Here is an 18,833-nt window from a genome sequence, read left to right as displayed (position 1 = left end):
TTTTGAGCAGTGTAGAGTAGCTCTTGTTGTTTGTCATTTCTCCGACAAGATGCAACATGGTCTCACAAATGCAGACATGGTTTTATGTTTACGCGGCACGATGCAACTGTAATGTGGTGTTTGGGTTTTGTTTCATGTTTTTGTTTTTGTGTCTTTTATTTTGTAGTTTGATTTCTGCTGTTAGCATCATGCTTCCCTTGCCTCATGTCTCTCTGCCTTGTGTATGTATTGGGTTCTCACTTACGCTCGCCTTCAGTGGACTAATTCGTTACAGCAACGCGTAAAACGACAGTATAAGTCATTATAATATGTAATTATGTTCCCACTGGATGCAACAAATGCCTCGTTTATAATGGGTTTTTTTATGTTTTTGTCTCGTCGCTCCTTCACAGTATGGTAAGGGGCGTAACATTTCCGTCACTTGACGCTTGAGGATTTCGGCCAATCACAACACACTGGATAGCTGACCAATCAACGTACACCTCGCTTTTCAGACCAATGAGCTTTGTAAAAATCAACACGTTTCAGAAAGGCGGGGCATAGAAGAGAAACAATAATGTACAGTATGTGGAAAATAATGTGTTTTTTTAACCTTAAACCGCATAAACACATTTCAGTACACCAAATACACAAAATAATGTTCTTTTTTGCAACTTCATATGACCCCTTTAAACTTAGTTCAGATCTGCAGATTTGCGTTGTGTTGTGTGCAGACGGCTTTGTGTGGCCCAGAGAAGCTTATTTGTTTTGTATAGCAGTACAATAGCTAATAATTGATAATATGGTGATCAACAATTTTTTAGATTTTTTGCAATGTGACTTTCTCTCCAAATTCTCATTACTGCAATGCATCGGATCATCTAACATTTAACTAAAGTTTTTTTTTTTTTTTTTCCCATTATTTATGTGGAAAATAATGTGTTTTTTTAACCTTAAACCGCATAAACACATTTCAGTACACCAAATACACAAAATAATGTTCTTTTTTGCAACTTCATATGACCCCTTTAAACTTAGTTCAGATCTGCAGATTTGCGTTGTGTTGTGTGCAGACGGCTTTGTGTGGCCCAGAGAAGCTTATTTGTTTTGTATAGCAGTACAATAGCTAATAATTGATAATATGGTGATCAACAATTTTTTAGATTTTTTGCAATGTGACTTTCTCTCCAAATTCTCATTACTGCAATGCATCGGAGCATCTAACATTTAACAAAAGTTTTTTTTTTTTTTTTTCCCATTATTGTTAGTAGTGATTGACATCAGTGTAAAACCAAAACGTTCAGTTTTCATTAAAATGCCTTGTGATAATGGGAATAAGACTATTTGTTTATTTTATATTTTTAGTTACTGAGATTTCTTTATTTATGATTTATCTGTTTGTTAATTTATTGTGCATTATGGTAATGATCGTTTTTTGCATTAATATAATGAGTGATCATTTATTTTTCATTCATTTTGCATTGCATTCATGAGAATGAGATTTTTTTTTTTGTATTAATGAAAATACTTTATATTAATTTATTTATTTTTATATTACAGTACTGATAATTTTTTTCCATTAATATAATGAGATTTTATGTTGTTTACTTAATTAGATTTTTTTTTTTTGCAATGTAATGCAAATTAATTATGTATTTTATTTTATTGTTTGTTCAGTTTTTGCATTACAGTACTAAGAATTAAATTGCTTTTCATTATGGTAATTATATTTATTAATTTACTTGGTATTATGTAATGATAATGATCATATTTGTTTGTTTATTCATTTATTTATTTTACATTATAATAAGAAGAATTAGATTACTTTATTAGTTTGTTTATTGTAATTGGAATGAGTCTATCTATCTATCTATCTATCTATCTATCTGAATGAGTCTATCTATCTATCTATCTATCTATCTATCATTATGGTCATGAAAATAAGTTTAATTTTTTTTTGCTTTATTTATTTATTGTTTGTGTTTGTTTGCTTCTAATGAGAATGAAATGTATTTATTCTGCATTATGATTTTGCAAGTTAGATGATTTTAGTTTTTGCATAAAGATAATTAGATTGATCATTTGTTCGTTCATTCATAGTAATGAAATTATATTTATTTTGCATTAAGGTAATGAGAATGAGATTATTTAATTTATTTTTAATAAAATGTTTATATTGCAGTAATTGACATGAAAGTAATATCACAAAGCAAAATATTTGAATAGTCCTGAAAGCAGGATTCATTTGCTTTATGCAGGATAGTGTTTCATACAGTATGTGAAATGTTACCCAGGCATGTTCTTAAAGGGGTCATATGATGTTGCTAAAAATAACACATCGTGACATAGACATGTGGGGGCGTGTTAGAACGAGCCGTTTTAGGTAGGCGTGGTTGACTCTTAACTTTTATAAAGAATACCTGTTTGGATTTGAGACTTTAGTCGTTGCAACTTTACAGATCGTCTTTATGCACCAAGAGCTTGTAACACTCCAAAGAGAAAGGAAAAATTGAAATCGCATGATATGACCCCTTTAACAGGTTTCATGAAATTCACCCTAATGTTTGTGAAAAGGCTGAACAATGTTCATAATTAATTTTCATGTTCACATCACCCAGTCTTATAGAGAAGGGCATGATAGCCTACTGCTGTTTGCTGTGTGGGTGTGGGTGTGTGTATTTCAGGCCTTCTTTCTGTTGTGTTGTCCTCACGACTCTCCTTTGGTCTGGTTGCGTTCTCAGTTGCCCGTCCGAGTTTAAAAGCCCGAGGTGTGACGAGAGAGCTAACCCGTGCGATCACTACTGTCAGAACCAGGGCGTTTGTTCCCTCACCGCCTATAACAAACCTCGCTGCAAGTAGGTCTTCCTGGTTCATCAAATTTACAAAACATTCCAGAACATTCCCACAATCCCATCTGCCGCGGTCAGCATGCGTCTGGCCTGTTCGTGGAATGAACACGCACAAACATCGCAAACCAACTCGCACAGCTTCCAAGAGCACGTTTCACATTTCGCATTGCACTCCGGTTTTCCGGACACACGCCGCCATTTCTCCGCACCATGCTGTAGGTGTGCGTTTGTTTCATTTGTATGCTTTCCATGACTGGAATTTTTTAATAAGTGTTAGTGGTTATAGTTCTGCATATGCTGAGGACGATGTGTCTTTGATTGCTCTTCTAGTATCCATTATTTATCATCTTCTTTTGTTGCAGTATTCATAATTTCCTCTATTCGTTGTCTTTCCATTTTGATGTTCCGTATTTGACGTGCATTTTTCTGCCTTTTTTCTCTTTGCTTATGTTTAAACATGCAGGGCACTTTTCACGAATATGGTACACTGGTGTGCCAAGGTTTTTTTTTTTTTCTGCATAAATAAATAAATAAACAAGGAATAACTATTTATGTATGTATTTATTTTTGTTTGTTTTGAACCCTATTACATATGTTTGCTAAACTAATATATAACATAAAATTGACCCAGCATGAAAACCTGCTATATTTAAACATAGAAAAATGTCAGTAGTTTATAAAGTCTTGGCATTAATGATTATAAAAAAAAATAAAAATCATATATATATATATATATATCACTACAACATTATTGTTTTAAACTGTTTTATTATTTTATTTATGTTTTAGTATATGAAAATGTTATAATGTTTCATATATTTTATATACCTAATAATTTATATACAGTGGGAGAAATATTTATTTGATCCCCTGCTGATCTTGTAAGTTTGCCCACTTACAAAGAAATGTAATTTTTTATTTTAGGATTATGTTCACGAATAGAGAAAGAATACCAACCAAAAATAAAAAATAAACATTATATAAAGGTTAGAAATTGATTTGCATTTCAGTGAGTGAAATAAGTATTTGATCCCCAAGCAAAACATGACTTAGTACTTGGTGCAGAAACCCTTGTTGGCAAGCACTGAGGTAAGGAGGGATCTCAGGAGGGATTTTGATTCACTCCTCTTTACAGATCCTCTCTAAATCCTTAAGGTTTCTTGGCTGTCGTTTGGCAACTCGAAGTTTCAGTTCCCTCCACAGATTTTCTATAGGATTGAGGTCTGGAGACTGGCTAGGTCACTCCATGACCTTATTGTGCTTCTTCTTGAGCCATTCCTTTGTTGCCTTGGCGGTATGTTCGGGTCATTGTCATGCTGGAAGACCCATCCATGACCCATCTTCAGTGTTCTGGCTGAGGTTCTCGTCCAAGATTTTACAGTACATGGCCCTGTCCATTTGCCCCTCAATGAGGTGAAGTCGTCCTCTACCCTTAGCAGAAAAACAACCACAAAGCATAATGTTTCCACCTCCGTGCTTGACTGTAGGGATGGTGTTCTTGGGCTCATAGTCAGCATTTCTCTCCTTTCTCATTTCGCGTTTCCTTCTCACCAAGCTTCTTGCTGATGGTCTTGTAGCCCATTCCAGCCTTGTGTCTCTGACATCCTTTGACAGCCCTTTGGTCTCGCCCATGGTGGTGGAAGAGGTTGGAATGGAAGATATAGATTGTGTGGACAGATGTCTTATACACCTAACGAGCTGACATTAGGAGTAACTTCTTAAAGTGGCAGGACTAATCTGTGTTCCACATGGGCACATCTGTGGGAGCCAAAATTCTTGCTGTGTGGTAGGGGATCAAATACTTATTTCACTCACTGAAATGCAAATCAATTATGCATAATTCTAACCTTTATATAATGTGTTTTTTCTGAATTTTTTGGTCTGTATTCTGTCTCTGTCCATTAAAATAAACCTACCATACAAATTACAGACCCTTAATTTCTTTGTAAGTGGGCAGTATATATATACTGTTTCCTAATCCTTGTAAGGTATCTAAATAGATGTAACAAATCAAAAGGTAAAAAATTAAATCCTGTTTCGTACCATATCCGTGGAAAGTACCTCAGACATTTTCAAGTATTTAGTTTTATCTAGCAGAATTGTATCTAGCGGGATATATTTCCACCTCGGTGTGTTTCTTCTGGATCTTCTGTCACCTTCTTCAGACAGCAGTGCATCCATGTGCATCCCTCCTGCAGGAAACATAATCCCTGTCCACAGGAAGTTTGATTAAATATTGTTTTCGACCAGTTTCATTCACGCCACCATCTCTCATAAGTGCATAATCTCTCACGTCAGTGGATTTCTGCTGTGGACGCATGCCGTTTGGATCCAGGAAGCCCCGTGTCACACAAACACACACTTTGCATGTGTCTCAAGTTAGAGTAATGCATCCCTTGGGCTGGGTTTTATACCTCCTCCTGTGATTTATCCTGCGTTTATTATTAACATTTGTTTCCATGCTTGTCAAAACAAAAAAAATCAATAAAAACAAATGATACCATAATAATGAATAAAGGAAACCCAGAGTGAAAAAACTAATTATTGAGGTAAATTAAAACTGTTATTATTTTATATAAATCTAATCATATGTTGATTTGAAGAAGTTAATGCATTGTAAATTTCACCAGCTGTGATATTTGTTTCTGCTTCTCTGTTCACAGGTGTTCTGCAAACTGGTCAGGAACACAGTGCGAAAGACCTGCAACCAAGACCAACCGTTCAGAAAATGTCAGCGGGAGTGAGTGTCACAAACACACACACACGTTTCCCAAAAACTTCACAATCACAATTGATTTCAATGGAGTTTGGTGTTAGCACATGTTGCTAATGGCATAAAAGTACCAAAAAATGATTGTAATGCACATAAATGATGGGTAAAAAGTTCTGTTTTGAATTAGATCGTTCTCATATTGAATTATTTTATTTGAACACTACCCTAGTTCACCATTTTTTATGGTCATTGTAATGCATTCTGGGATTGCCTTATTTAAGCAGGATAATTGTAATTCGGTGTTAGAATTTAGCCAAAACAAGGTATCTCGAAAGTGTTATAATTCTGTAATTTTACGTCAGTTAGTCAGGAGAGAAAATGCAACTACTCTACTCTTCCCTTCTGTCCGAGTTGGTAGAGACAAACGTTTTCCCCTAGTCGTCAGTCAAGCAGTTCTAGGCAGTTCATTCGTTTCATTTTTGCAGAGAAGCATTGACATTTTAGCCGTGTTAGCTAAGAGAGGTTAGCAGTTAGCGTCAAGGGTGTGAAAACTTTTTGAATTGAAAGATCCTGGTAAATTGTACTTATTTTGTCTTCTGGAAAAATGTCAGTATATTCTGTAGCTTCTGAAGGGCAGTACTCAATTTAAAAATGTACACATCTTCATTCTGTTCAAAAGTTTTCAACCCCCCCCCACACCCTTACATAAAGCATTCATATTACTTTATGTAAATACAGTGTGATTGAAACACTATAAAGTACATATAGCTTATTTATTTATTTATTTTTCAGGAAGTATTGCCATAATAGTGCCTCTAGTTCTTCTTGTATGCATTATCACCGCTGTTGCAGTGGGACTCCTTATTTGCAAAAGATGTCGAAGGTAAATATATAAGCAAATCTGTAATTAGCTGTATTAGATGTCTAATCAGAACATTACACATCTGATTTATTGATATTGCTGTAGAAAATCTTGTAAACCATCTGTGCTTCAGCATTTAGCTTGTGTGCTAAATGTCCCTGTGAAAACTAAACAAAGATAATATGCATTACTCCTTCACAGAGGTAAACAGGTTCAGCGGCAGCCTATGGCCAATGGTAGCTTGAACGTGGAGATCGGGAATCCGTCCTATAACATGTACGAAGTTGATAATGACAATCACGTAGACGTGGGAAGCTTTCTTCACCCCAGCTTCACCCTTGACCCTCATAAGGTACTAAATGAGTAGGAATTGTAAGTTCTGAACAACTTTCTGGAATTTTTCTTTTATAAATTCATTCTGCTGGTGTTTCATGAACAAGGTCTATTAAAAACAAATGACCTGCAGACAACTAGTCCAATGTGACTAAGCAACAGAAAAGTTGTGAAAAATTGCTAACGTTTTTAGTTTTAGTTATTTTACTACTTCAGTTTTATCCGAAAATGTAAAATGTTGCCTTAAACTTTTTTTTTTTAGTTTAGGTCTTAATTTAGTTTTAGTAACAATAATAGCTCTGGATACATGAATGAATTTTTCCACATTCAAACAATTCAAATAATAAAGCATAACAAATCATGACTGTAAAATATGTCAGATTCAGTATCCAAAATTGTACTAAAAAATTCCATAAGATCTAAATTCTAAACTGGTTTGTTTTGCTTGGTTTAGTAAAACTGAATATTTCTTTTGTTCTCTTTTATTTAGCCAAAGTCCCACAAGGACATTTGTGACCCTGGACCACAAAACTAGTCTTAAGTCGCTGGGGTATATTTGTAGCAGTAGCCAAAAATACATTGTATGGGTCAAAATTATTGATTTTTCTGTTGTGCCAAAAATCATTAGGACATTAAGTAAAGATCATGTTCCATGAAGAAATGTTGTACATTTCCTACTGTAAATATATCAAAACTTAATTTTTGATTAGTAATATGCATTGCTAAGAACTTCATTTGGACAACTTTAATGGCGATTTTCTCAATATTTTGATTTTTTTGCACCCTCAGATTTTCAAATAGTTGTATCTCATCCAAATATGCATGCAGCTTTCAGCTGATGCATAAATCTCAATTTCGACAAATTGACCCTTATGACTGGTTTTGTGGTCCTGGGTCATATTTAGTCTTTATGGGACCGATTTCTTTGCCTCAAATCAATTGAGTTCGCAGAACTAGAAGAGTATTCCAGAGTAGCAATTTTAGTTTTAAACTCTTGCTTTATATGTAATTTGGGCTCCAACCAGAATTTGCCCAAATGATTTAGTCTAATTTATGATTTTAATCTGCAAGTTTGTTCATATATACAATGTTTTCAACGGTTTTAGTGCATCCCAGTTAAATGCTGTTGTTTTTCAGGGCTGGTGTGTGAAGTCAAGCGACCCGCGCAATTTGCCCCCCGCGCGCCCACTGACTGCACACACTTTACCCATCCAGAACGTTCCAAAGGAGCTCATTCCAGGACAGGTGGATTCAAGAACTCATTAAAATGAAGCATTTTACGTTCATTAAGAAAGTATAAACCCAACTATATCATCATTGTATGTTTCCAGGCCATGAACTATTCAGACTCCATCTACTCAAAGATGACGTACCATGACGGACAGCACTGTCGAAAGCCAGTCATCAACCTCGACACGAGACGCCATTTACTCCCAAAGAGGCTGGAAACGACGATTCGAGAAACGGCGGCATAACCTAGCTTTTCCACAGCCTGCTTCGTTTTTGTTTTTTATAAAGAGCTGTATAAAATATATGAAAAAAATCAACTTTTTATGTCCAGTCAGGTTAAATCATCTCACTTTGCGTCCCACATATACGTGCTGGTTTTCGTTTTAACAGTTTCTTTCTGTTGCAACCAAAATGTCCTTTTATAAATGACAAATGCAGTGTTTTTCTTTGCTTTGTGACTTTGTAAATGCACTACACAAATATGAAAAAAAAAGAAACGGACAAAGCTGCTCAATCTCAAAAGGCTTTATATACATTTAAAGAGAATTTTATATAGGTTTATTTACCTACACACTATGTATATGTTTTCCTGTTGGTGAAAGGATTGCCAATGCCTAGATATTCCCAAGTTGCCTCTTACATTTAGCAGTATTAGAAAAAAAGAGACACTTATTTAATAAATGCATCATATGCTCATCACAGATTTTATTTTTGATATCTCTCATTGATGTTTCTCGCATATGTTTATCTTTAAGTTGACCGGTGTTTCCAGGCGCTTCAAATATGCAGTCAAAACCGAAAGTGAAACCAATCCATGATGGTTTTTGCAACTGTACAACTTGAAACCATGTTATTTCATTTTCATATCGCAAAATGTCTTTCAGCACTGAAAAGGACTGAAAACGGATTTTATGTCACATAGCCTCACTTTCATTCACTGGTTGTGAAACGACACGCGCGGGACTCTTGTAATGCCATGTTTGATGAAAAAAAAACACATTCTCTGTGCAAATGTACACAACTAGAGGACAAGGAAAAAAGTTTTATAATTTTATAGTTGATTTGTACGTCCGGTTTGCTTGTATTTTCTGGAAATGTATTAAATGTAGAACTTTTATACAAAACAATGTACACAGTTTACTGGTCCGTCTTCACTTTGGGTTGAAGTGTTTTTAATTACAAAATAAACTAGCTTGATATTGCAGTGCAATCGTACAGGTTGCTGTTGAATAAGGGGAAATGTAGGACATTTATTATTTAAATACATACAGATACACCTAATGTGATTTTGGACCAAGAACTATGAAATAAAATGTGTTTTCTTGTCATTTTCAATGCGCTTAGTTGTTATTGAAATGTACACTTATTTGCATACCTATAAGAACAATGGCTTATTCATGTTGCCTGTAGAATTATTTTCATTTTCTTCCTTGTTTAACAGGTTTGATCCACTATAATTTCCATTTCAGGAAAAACGGAGGACATTGCCTTACAACAGAAGGTGTGCAAAGCCTCATCAAAGTGACCGAATTGCATTGGTGAAGATGTCGTTACCAGACCAATTTGCGAACAACCTGGAAAAACAGCTCAGAAAAACTCCAGGATTTGGCACGTTGCCATTTACCGTTGTATTAATCGGACTGGAATTGTTAATGGATCAGGGATTTTCGTGCCCATGTACCCCAGGCCTTAACGCAGTACTGATCAGCTTCATCTTTCTTGGACCTGCTCTTCTGGCTCTGACTGTGATGATGTTCATGAGAAAGCCTTGCAGACGTAAATCGCAGAATGTCACAGAGCTTATTTTATTGAGTCTGATTCTGCCTTCATTGTGGATGTTTCTGTTGCTGTTTGAGGGTGAATATGTTGCGTGTGGCATGGCACACTGGGAAGGAGATTACGTCTTGGATGAAGAGCTCCAGATTAAATGGTGCAAACCCACCGGAATGAATCACGCTGGAGTGAACGGAACAGAACTGCTGGAACTGACCGAAAAAATCTCTTTCTACTCGAGGGTGAGTCTACCGTGTTTACACGGTTTATTAAATAGGACCTTCCTTAAAAATGATTCTACGACACTGATGAGATCACACATCAGCTGAATTCTACATTAATGACATATCGTTGATTAATATTACTCAGTGTTATACTTTACTTTGATTTTTACCACTTAGCATTAACAAAAGCACTTCAAATCACTAATGCTGCAATCATATTTACTATTGTTCAGCGATTTTTTGCGTGCTAAATGCAGTCAATTCAGTAGGAATCTATTGGGTGATTTTGCATGAGGATGAAAGATTTTTCTGAAGGAAATACCAGCAATTGCGAGGCATTAAACTAATGTTAATATAACTTTTGTAGTTTAATGTAATTTGTGCAATGTAGTCTAATGGCACTAAATGTAAGAAAAAAACAGAACAGAATTCAGTATGCAAATAACACAAGAAAGAGGACCGATAACAGTTCAGTATGCAATGATCATGATAAACAACATTCTGACAAGGTAATGCAAGTCTTTGATTGTTACATTTCTTTAAAATTGGCAATTTTATAAAACCTAAAGTTGAAATGATCTGTGAAACAGTTTGAATGTAGGTTGTACATTAAATCTAATAACTGCAGAATTATGTGGGAAAAGAAGGCATGTTTGAAGAATATGAATACTGTTATTCTGTTTTATCACCATAATAATCTTTTCTTATTTGTTATTAAAGCTTTCAGCTTTAGCTGTACTGTCAGTCCTCTGTATTTCCATCATGACTGCCATCATTTATAGAGACTGTAAGAACAGAACTTTGGAGCAACTGGATAAACGGGATGAACCAACACAACAAACATCTCTCAGCAGCTCAGAAGCGGATGTACAGCATCCGTCTGTCTGAATACAACGTTACAGTTATAAACTGTCATTAATGGAGACTTTCACAAGTTAGACTTTCACAAAGGAGCAACATTAATTTCTGCTGTGATGCATGTTGTCTTGTTTCTTCACAATAACAAGATGTGTGGTTTACTGCCATTAGGTGCAGAAAAAGCTTTTCTCGTGTGCTCTGTGCCCAGTGCTGCACACTTACTGCCAAATGCAAATGACAATGCATGCCACCTTTGAAAAGTAAAACATTATGGATGTTATTAGGTTTCTACAAGTTCATGTTCAGTTGTTCACTTATACAGTCATGGTTTGCTTGCATGAAAACACGTTTTAGGTGAAAATAGACATTTTACACAAGCTAGTAGAGAAAGCAGTAAGATTTTTATGCAGCGCAAATCTGTATAATAGTCCCTTCAATCAAGGAATGTCTAAAGTTTTTGTCTGTATATATTTGCATAGTGGCATTTAGCCACGGTACGAGTCAGATGTGCTTTCGCATGAAGCTACACTCTCCAGTAGCGACTCATTCATACAGTTGGGAGAAAAACACCCGATCATTGTTAAGCCACAAGGCTGGCAAATCTCATGCAATTGACACTGTTCTCACACTCTCATGCCATATGTCTGTTTTCTCACAGAGTAAAAATGCACCCTCAGTTGAAACTTTTTTTTTATAAGTAAAAATATGCTAAATTTAAAATGAAATAAATACAATATAAATACAAAGGTTAGGAATCATAATTGTTTCAAGTGTTTTTATTGTGGGTGGGGGCGCTCCAACGTGAATTTTGCCTTGGGCCTCCAAATGTCTAGAACCGGCCCTGTCTAAAGTTTGCTTAAGTCCTCTTAAGCAAACAAGACAGTGCCAGTAGCTAAACCTTTTTTTTTTCTCCATTGAAACATGCTTTACAGAAACAGACTATTCCAAGCAAATCATTTCACAAAAAGGTATTTTCCCCTTTAAAAAGAGACTTGCTTTTAGATATGTGCACATTGCTCATTTGCAAGTCGCTTATTTGATGGTGCCCCTGGAGTGGCAATGGCAGTAGCTTTTGCCATTCCGGTTTTATTGTAGTAGAACCCATTGGAGCAGAACTCCCTGACCTTTGTTGTCCATGTCCTGCTAGAGCAGATCTCCCTAACCCTTTCTTTTCTTGTCGCACTGTATCAGAACTGTCTAATTGCCATGGCGCTGCAGCAAAACCCTCTGCCCCTTCTTGTTTATGTCTCATTGAGGCAGAACTCCATGACTCTTGCTGTCCCGTTGTAGCAAAACTCCCTGACACTTGCAGTTCCTGTCCCATTGTAGCAGAACCTATTGGACATACACAGGAAAACTGTAAATATCAAAACCACATTGAATACAACATACTCATTTGCAGTCATTTCCAGTTCATTATATTTAAGCCTTACATTTGTAATATACCTCATAATGCATTCGGGTCTGGTTTAACCCAGAAAAAAAAAAAAAAAAATTCTATGGCTCTGCAGTGCTGGAAGTATGAGGCAAAATAACAAAGAGTTACAGAGTTTAATTCTCCACTCTGTTCTTGAAAATGTATCCTACCTTGTTCCTCAGTTTGTGTCCCTGCTGTTTGTCTGCAGTATTTTGGGCAGAAGTCACATTTCCCACTTATGTGGCAGTCATAAATAACCTTTAAGGTTATTGTTAATACACTTAAGATTAGGCTTATGAAGTAACCTGTAAGCTGAAAGAACCAATACATAAAGAAAAAAAAAATTTGATAAAAAAAATAAATGCTATTGACTTACTTTCTTCTGTGTAACATAAAATATTTTTTTTATTTTAATTTTTTTCCCATACAATGGAAGTCAATCGACTCCAGTGGTTCCCAAAATTATTCAAAATATATTCTTTTGTGTTTCGCAGAAGAATGAAAGTCATGCAGGTTTGGAATAACATGAAGATGAGTAAATGATGATAAACTGTCATTTTGGGTGAACTATCCCTTCAAATGATTTAGAAGAAATACATATGTAAGAACGGGAAAGAAACTATTCTTTTTCCCTCTAACATTTTGGGAGAAAAAGAGAAAAAAAAAATCTATTACATTATGACATTAAGAAAACAGGAATAACTCATAGTACATGATATTTACCTGTGATTTATGAATATACTGGCGATTCAAATCTCGGAGCTCTGCCTCATTTCGCATGTCACCATTGGGTTTACACCACGACCTGTTGAGCTCAACATCAAACACATAAACTCCCTTCCAGTCTGTCATGGCACAAGCAATATAATCACCATCAAGTAACAAGATGATGACCCACATTAAAGATGGCATCAGACAATGTGCTAAAGCTTTAGGCCAGTTCTGCCGAGTATCATTCTCTCTTTGAGAACAATGAAACCAATCATGTTTAAAAGGTCTTAGAATAAGATACATTAAAGCAAAAATAAAAAAGGAGGACAAACAAAAATAGATGCTGTTAGCCATGTATTCAGATCATGTCTGCATGGGCATACAAAAACTTTTAGATCCATCAACTCCTCAAATCCAATTAACGAAAGACTCGTTAGGAAAGAGCTGAAAACAGGAGTTTTTTGTAGAAAAACATGCGTTAGATTGACAAGCAATGCCAGATTCTGAAGGATGTTTGATGATATTTTTGACTGCTTCTCTCTCTTATGGTCTGTGGAAATGTCTGGAGTCCAATCCATGAGATCTTTAAATGGTGGGAAGATCTGCTTAAACGAAGAAGAATATAATTTATCTACATCAGTAGTTGAATAATATAGTTCTGGGGTACAAATATATGCTCCAGAAAGTCTATTTGAAAAGTCCATATTTTAGAAAAGTACCTATTGTATAAAAAAATTATAAACGGGAAAAAAAAGTTTGTGAACACTTTGGAATTAGGTATATATCTGCATTTTATACATATATATAAGTTAATGAATTACTCTTTTGGCTTGTCTCGTCTGTTGCAATGTGGTGTGCGTCGTTCTACATCTGCACTTGAAGGTGGCTGTGCAAAAACAGGAAAGAAAACTGCTTTTCTCAGAAACAACTTGCATTCTCAGAGCGAGCGAGAGAGAGAGAGAAAGAGCCACAACAAATCACATTTTTTTTTTTTTAAATCGAGCTGCACAGTGCTGGGCTGTGAGCACAGGTCAGGGTGTCAAGATTCTTATGCCACCCTCCTAGAATCTGTTTCTGACAGTTTAGTCAGACACATGCACACCAGTAGCCTGCTGAAGGTAATTTTTGAGGGCTCTAACAGTGCCTCCTTTCACAAAGGAGCAGATGCTGGTCCTGCTGCTGGGTTGTTGCTTTTCTATGGTCCTGTCCAGCTCTGCTTGTGTAATGGCCCATCTCCTGGTATCTCTTCCATGCTCTTGAGATTGTACTGGAGTCACACCAAACCTCCTTGCGAGGGCTCATATGGATGTGCCATCCTGGAAGAGCTGGACTACCTGCGCAACCTGACTGGGTTGTAAGTAAGTAACTAAGTATTACCATTAGCCTGTCCAGCTCTGCTTGTGTAATGGCCCATCTCCTGGTATCTCTTCCATGCTCTTGAGATTGTGCTGGGAGTCACACCAAACCTCCTTGCGAGGGCTCATATGGATGTGCCATCCTGGAAGAGCTGGACTACCTGTGCAACCTAACTGGGTTGTAAGTAAGTAACTAAGTATTACCATTAGGGACTGCAGGATGTTGTATCAAACGACGAACTGGTCGAAGATATGTTCTGTCTTTCACTCTTACTTCTGCCATACGTATTCTTCCATCTTTACCAGGAATTATCTTAATGATATGACCTACAGGCCAAAGTGCTCTCTTTAGCTGGGGGTCCACCACTAAAACCACGGCATCTAACTGGAGTGCATCAGTGTCTGTTTGCCATTTTGACCTGGTTTCTAAAGTTGGCACATATAGTCCTTATGAACTGAGACCAAAACATATCAGCAAGCACTTGGCATTTCCTCCATCATCGTTGGTAAGTATATCACACTCATGATAGATGGCCTGCGGGAGCGAAGGGTCTCGCTGCCCCATAAGGAGGAGGTTTGGGGTGACAGGGTCAGGGTCGGCTTCATCAGTAGACACATACCCCAACGGTTTGGAATTCAAAATGCCCTCTATTTCTACAAGAACTGTAGTCAAAACAACTTCTGTTACGGTTTGTGAATTCAAAGTAACATTTAGGGCAGTTTTAATGGACCGAATCTCCCTCTACCAAGAGCCTCCAAAATGTAGTGCATGAGGTGGATTAAAGGAAAATTTGATCTGATACTCAGCTAGTTGGGCTTTCAGATGTGGATGCATGGCGTTAAATGCATCTGTAAATTCTCTATTTCCCCCTTTAAAATGTGTTCCTTGATCAGATAACAATGTGTTGTAATGTAATGGAGTTGTACAGTATTTTTTTTTAAGTGATTTACATAATGTACTTGGATAGAACATCAACAAAAAGACTCATATATTTTGTATGTTGTGTTGTTTCTAAAATGGACTGATTTATTTATGTATTAATTTATTCCATTATCTGAAAGTGCATTTTTAAAAGGGATGTAGTTCACCCTAGAATGTTGAAAGGGATGGTTCACCCAAAAATGACAAATCTGTTATTTAATCATCATCAAGTCATTCCAAACCTGTATGTCTTTTGAGTGAATTATGCCTTTTGTTCTCACATAATGTGAGGAAAAAGTCAAAGTTCTTTCTTTCTTTCTTTCTTTCTTGCTTTCTTGCTTGCTATAACTTCTTGATGGCTAAATGTTTTTATAACCAGCAGACATATATTGCTTTGGTGTTTAGAAATAATTTGATTTTGAAACTTTTGTTCTTACACAACTTTATTTGAAAAGAAGAAATTGATTGAAGAGTACATTATGGATGGATGGAAGCATTAATGGATAAATGGATTGTATTAAATCATTCCTACTTTTTAAATGCTTGACTGAACATAACTTTTTAATTATACTTCCAGTTAAGGTTGTCAAACCAAGGTTTGTCTTCTTGACCTTTGTGTTGAAAACCCTGTAGCACCTTTGGTGTTCCTGGTCAAAAATGACCAGCCTTTAAAGATTGCTTGTAAATCGCTTGTTATGCTATATTATCACCAAATATTGGATTATATATATATTTCTTTATTTTTTTGAAAAGGATTGATCATAGGCCTCATTAAACTAAGCTTATGCACTGAAAAATGCACTGTTTAGCACACTAGTGCATGTGCTTTAATGTTTAACCTGAAAGTTTGTTTTGAAATGCTTTTATTAAATGCAACAAAGTCACACTTGTGGCTTGTGATTTATATAAATATAAATGCACACCACATCGTGATTTATATATATATATATAAATCTTATAAATCTCTTGTTATATTGGATTCAATCTTTTTGTCAGCTTGTTTTCTTTCAATCAGGACAGATTTTGTAGGTATTTTTGAAAGTGACTGATCCTCATTGAACTGAGGATAAAGTTCATCTCTGTGAAAAAGAAAGTTTGTAATACTCGAAATAGTTTGTTTTTGTACATGCACGTGTGGTAGCGCGACTATGCATGAATATAAATTTCCAAATTTCAAAGCACACCGCTGACCTAATGACAGGACGTGACAGTTTTGACATCAAATGGCATCTGATTGTGTGTGTTTTGTGACCTTAAAAAGTTTGGATGTATCTCTTTGAATGAGACATGACATGAAGAGTAACAATTTAAAAACAACATATGTCTTCCTCAGGCAAAGCTATCGCATGGCATTAGAGCACAAGAAATTCAGGACAATTCAGCAGTTTCCTGGACTATTTTTATACTTATTCTTGTATTCTTGTATTGTTTTATTTTATAAAATGCTTTTATTAAATGCAACAAAGTCACACTTGTGGCTTGTGATTTATATAAATATAAATGCACACCACATCGTGATTTATATATATATATATAAATCTTATAAATCTCTTGTTATATTGGATTCAATCTTTTTGTCAGCTTGTTTTCTTTCAATCAGGACAGATTTTGTAGGTATTTTTGAAAGTGACTGATCCTCATTGAACTGAGGATAAAGTTCATCTCTGTGAAAAAGAAAGTTTGTAATACTCGAAATAGTTTGTTTTTGTACATGCACGTGTGGTAGCGCGACTATGCATGAATATAAATTTCCAAATTTCAAAGCACACCGCTGACCTAATGACAGGACGTGACAGTTTTGACATCAAATGGCATCTGATTGTGTGTGTTTTGTGACCTTAAAAAGTTTGGATGTATCTCTTTGAATGAGACATGACATGAAGAGTAACAATTTAAAAACAACATATGTCTTCCTCAGGCAAAGCTATCGCATGGCATTAGAGCACAAGAAATTCAGGACAATTCAGGAGTTTCCTGGACTATTTTTATACTTATTCTTGTATTGTTTTATTTTATAAATTAACCACAAAAAGGAAATGAATGGGAAGCACATTTCATCTAATAGAAATGTTTGGTACTGGGGCCAGACAAAATCTCGCTGAAATCAATTTTTTTAAGACATCAACCTTAAATTTGGAACACAAATTTTTAGATTCATGGCATTGATTTTGTCAAAGTTTTCAAGTAAAACATGATTGAAAAATATATATTTCATATAAAATGTAAAGATAATATTTTGTTTGTGCATTTTTCACAATAATTAACTTAAACTGCTATAACCTTTTTTTTTTAAGTTTTTTTTAACTTTTTTTTTTTTTTGTTCACTTAAGCAATAATCTGGCAAGTGTTTAAAAATACCAAACTTAAGTCTGTGCTCCAAAGCATTCAAGTTTTACATCATTTTAATTGGAAATTTAATTTTCAGGTATATGCTAAAGTGGTTATGAGGTAATAAATAGATCATAACTATTCAATAAATATAATTTAGTACCGTAAATCCCCTAAAAATATAAAATATAAATATAAAAAAACATTATTGAACTAAAATGTAGTACATTTTTTAATAGAAATATCAATCAATCAATTTTTACCACCACACAAGCAGCACCAGAGTTTTCATGGTCTAGTTATGGTCTGACTGTTGCCTTCTGCCTTCCAGTACTTGGTGTGAAAATGTACGACTGCTACAAAAGGTGAAAATCAAACTGACGAAAAACAAAACAAAACAATGATTACTATAAGTGGACTGACACAAGGACATCACCTGATCTACAACCAGAAACAGAGACAGTGACAGTCAAATACCAGTGTGTTATAAACAAGTAAGCCACTCAATATTGTGTCAGTGATACAGTGATATGCAAAACTTTCACAATTGGGCATATAGTTTTTGGCCATTTCTGTGTGAACAAGTCTTATCCATATGCAATAACAGGACGTGTGGTTTATTGCACTGTGAGTACAGCACAAACTTTTCTCATGCATGGCCAGTCTAGCACACTTGCAGTAAGATGCTAGTAGTGAGATTTGATCACTGATGTGGCCAAACTCTATGTCTGTGAAGTGTGTGAAATAATACAGAAGTTTAGACATGAAAATCAATGTAAGCGCTTTTATAGTATCATAAGCTTTACATTTCTGCTTTTAACTATTTCCCTGCCATTGACTGAATTTTCAGTAAATGTTTTCACTATTATACAGTGGTGTGTGTGGCGGGGGTACAGAATCTGGATCCAAAAACAAGCAAAGAAGCATTGGTTTAAACTTACGCGATCATCAAACATTCAACAGCATAGAAATCAAAACTGCAGAAGCAGAACGATGCACACCACATTGCAACAGGCAAGCCAAACGAGTAAGTAATTAACTATAAAAATAAAGAAATAAACAGACAAACACAATCTTATTAACTTTTCAAATTGTTTTTATTATTATTTAAGCTATTGTGTAATCATTCACAATACAGACTAAAAAAAACAATGCAGAAATATACAAAATTTTGCTTGCAACTGTATGTCAGATAAATGTTTATTCCTTTATTATAGAATGTACTTTGCAAAAATATGTACTTGTCAAATTTGGAGCATATATTTGTACCCAGAACTAC

The 18,833-nt window shown here is 35.4% G+C and overlaps 3 protein-coding genes across 3 annotated transcripts in view; 2 read left to right on the top strand and 1 right to left on the bottom strand.

Moving 5' to 3' along the window:
* Positions 1-9,254, top strand: part of LOC107653541 (low-density lipoprotein receptor-related protein 1B-like) — a 302,414-nt gene extending 293,160 nt beyond the window's left edge. Inside the window, exons 84-89 of the mRNA XM_016440286.1 lie at positions 2,608-2,834; positions 5,492-5,568; positions 6,334-6,424; positions 6,605-6,755; positions 7,874-7,981; positions 8,068-9,254. Of these exons, the coding sequence (XP_016295772.1) occupies positions 2,608-2,834; positions 5,492-5,568; positions 6,334-6,424; positions 6,605-6,755; positions 7,874-7,981; positions 8,068-8,211 (798 nt within the window). The 3' untranslated portion in view covers positions 8,212-9,254. The remainder of the gene's footprint in view (positions 1-2,607; positions 2,835-5,491; positions 5,569-6,333; positions 6,425-6,604; positions 6,756-7,873; positions 7,982-8,067) is intronic.
* A 256-nt stretch (positions 9,255-9,510) lies between these two features.
* LOC107653540 (uncharacterized) lies at positions 9,511-10,851 on the top strand. The gene is made up of 2 exons (XM_016440285.1): positions 9,511-9,981; positions 10,684-10,851. Exons 1-2 carry the CDS (start codon positions 9,511-9,513, stop codon positions 10,849-10,851), a joined length of 639 nt encoding a protein of 212 aa, XP_016295771.1.
* A 720-nt stretch (positions 10,852-11,571) lies between these two features.
* Positions 11,572-18,545, bottom strand: LOC107653573 (uncharacterized). Its single transcript, XM_016440311.1, has 5 exons — positions 18,496-18,545; positions 13,771-13,835; positions 12,962-13,551; positions 12,409-12,550; positions 11,572-12,156 (listed from the first exon to the last, which is right to left on the bottom strand). The coding sequence occupies exons 3-5, from the start codon at positions 13,301-13,303 to the stop codon at positions 11,780-11,782; spliced, it is 861 nt and encodes a 286-aa protein (XP_016295797.1). The 5' UTR covers positions 13,304-13,551; positions 13,771-13,835; positions 18,496-18,545; the 3' UTR covers positions 11,572-11,779.
* Positions 18,546-18,833: the final 288 nt, after the last annotated feature.

Source organism: Sinocyclocheilus anshuiensis, unplaced genomic scaffold, assembly GCF_001515605.1.
Source record: "Sinocyclocheilus anshuiensis isolate Anshui unplaced genomic scaffold, SAMN03320099.WGS_v1.1 scaffold1079, whole genome shotgun sequence".
Taxonomy (NCBI): Eukaryota; Metazoa; Chordata; class Actinopteri; order Cypriniformes; family Cyprinidae; genus Sinocyclocheilus; species Sinocyclocheilus anshuiensis.
The sequence above is the reverse complement of the archived record's forward strand: the minus strand, read 5'-3'. Positions and strand labels throughout refer to the sequence as shown.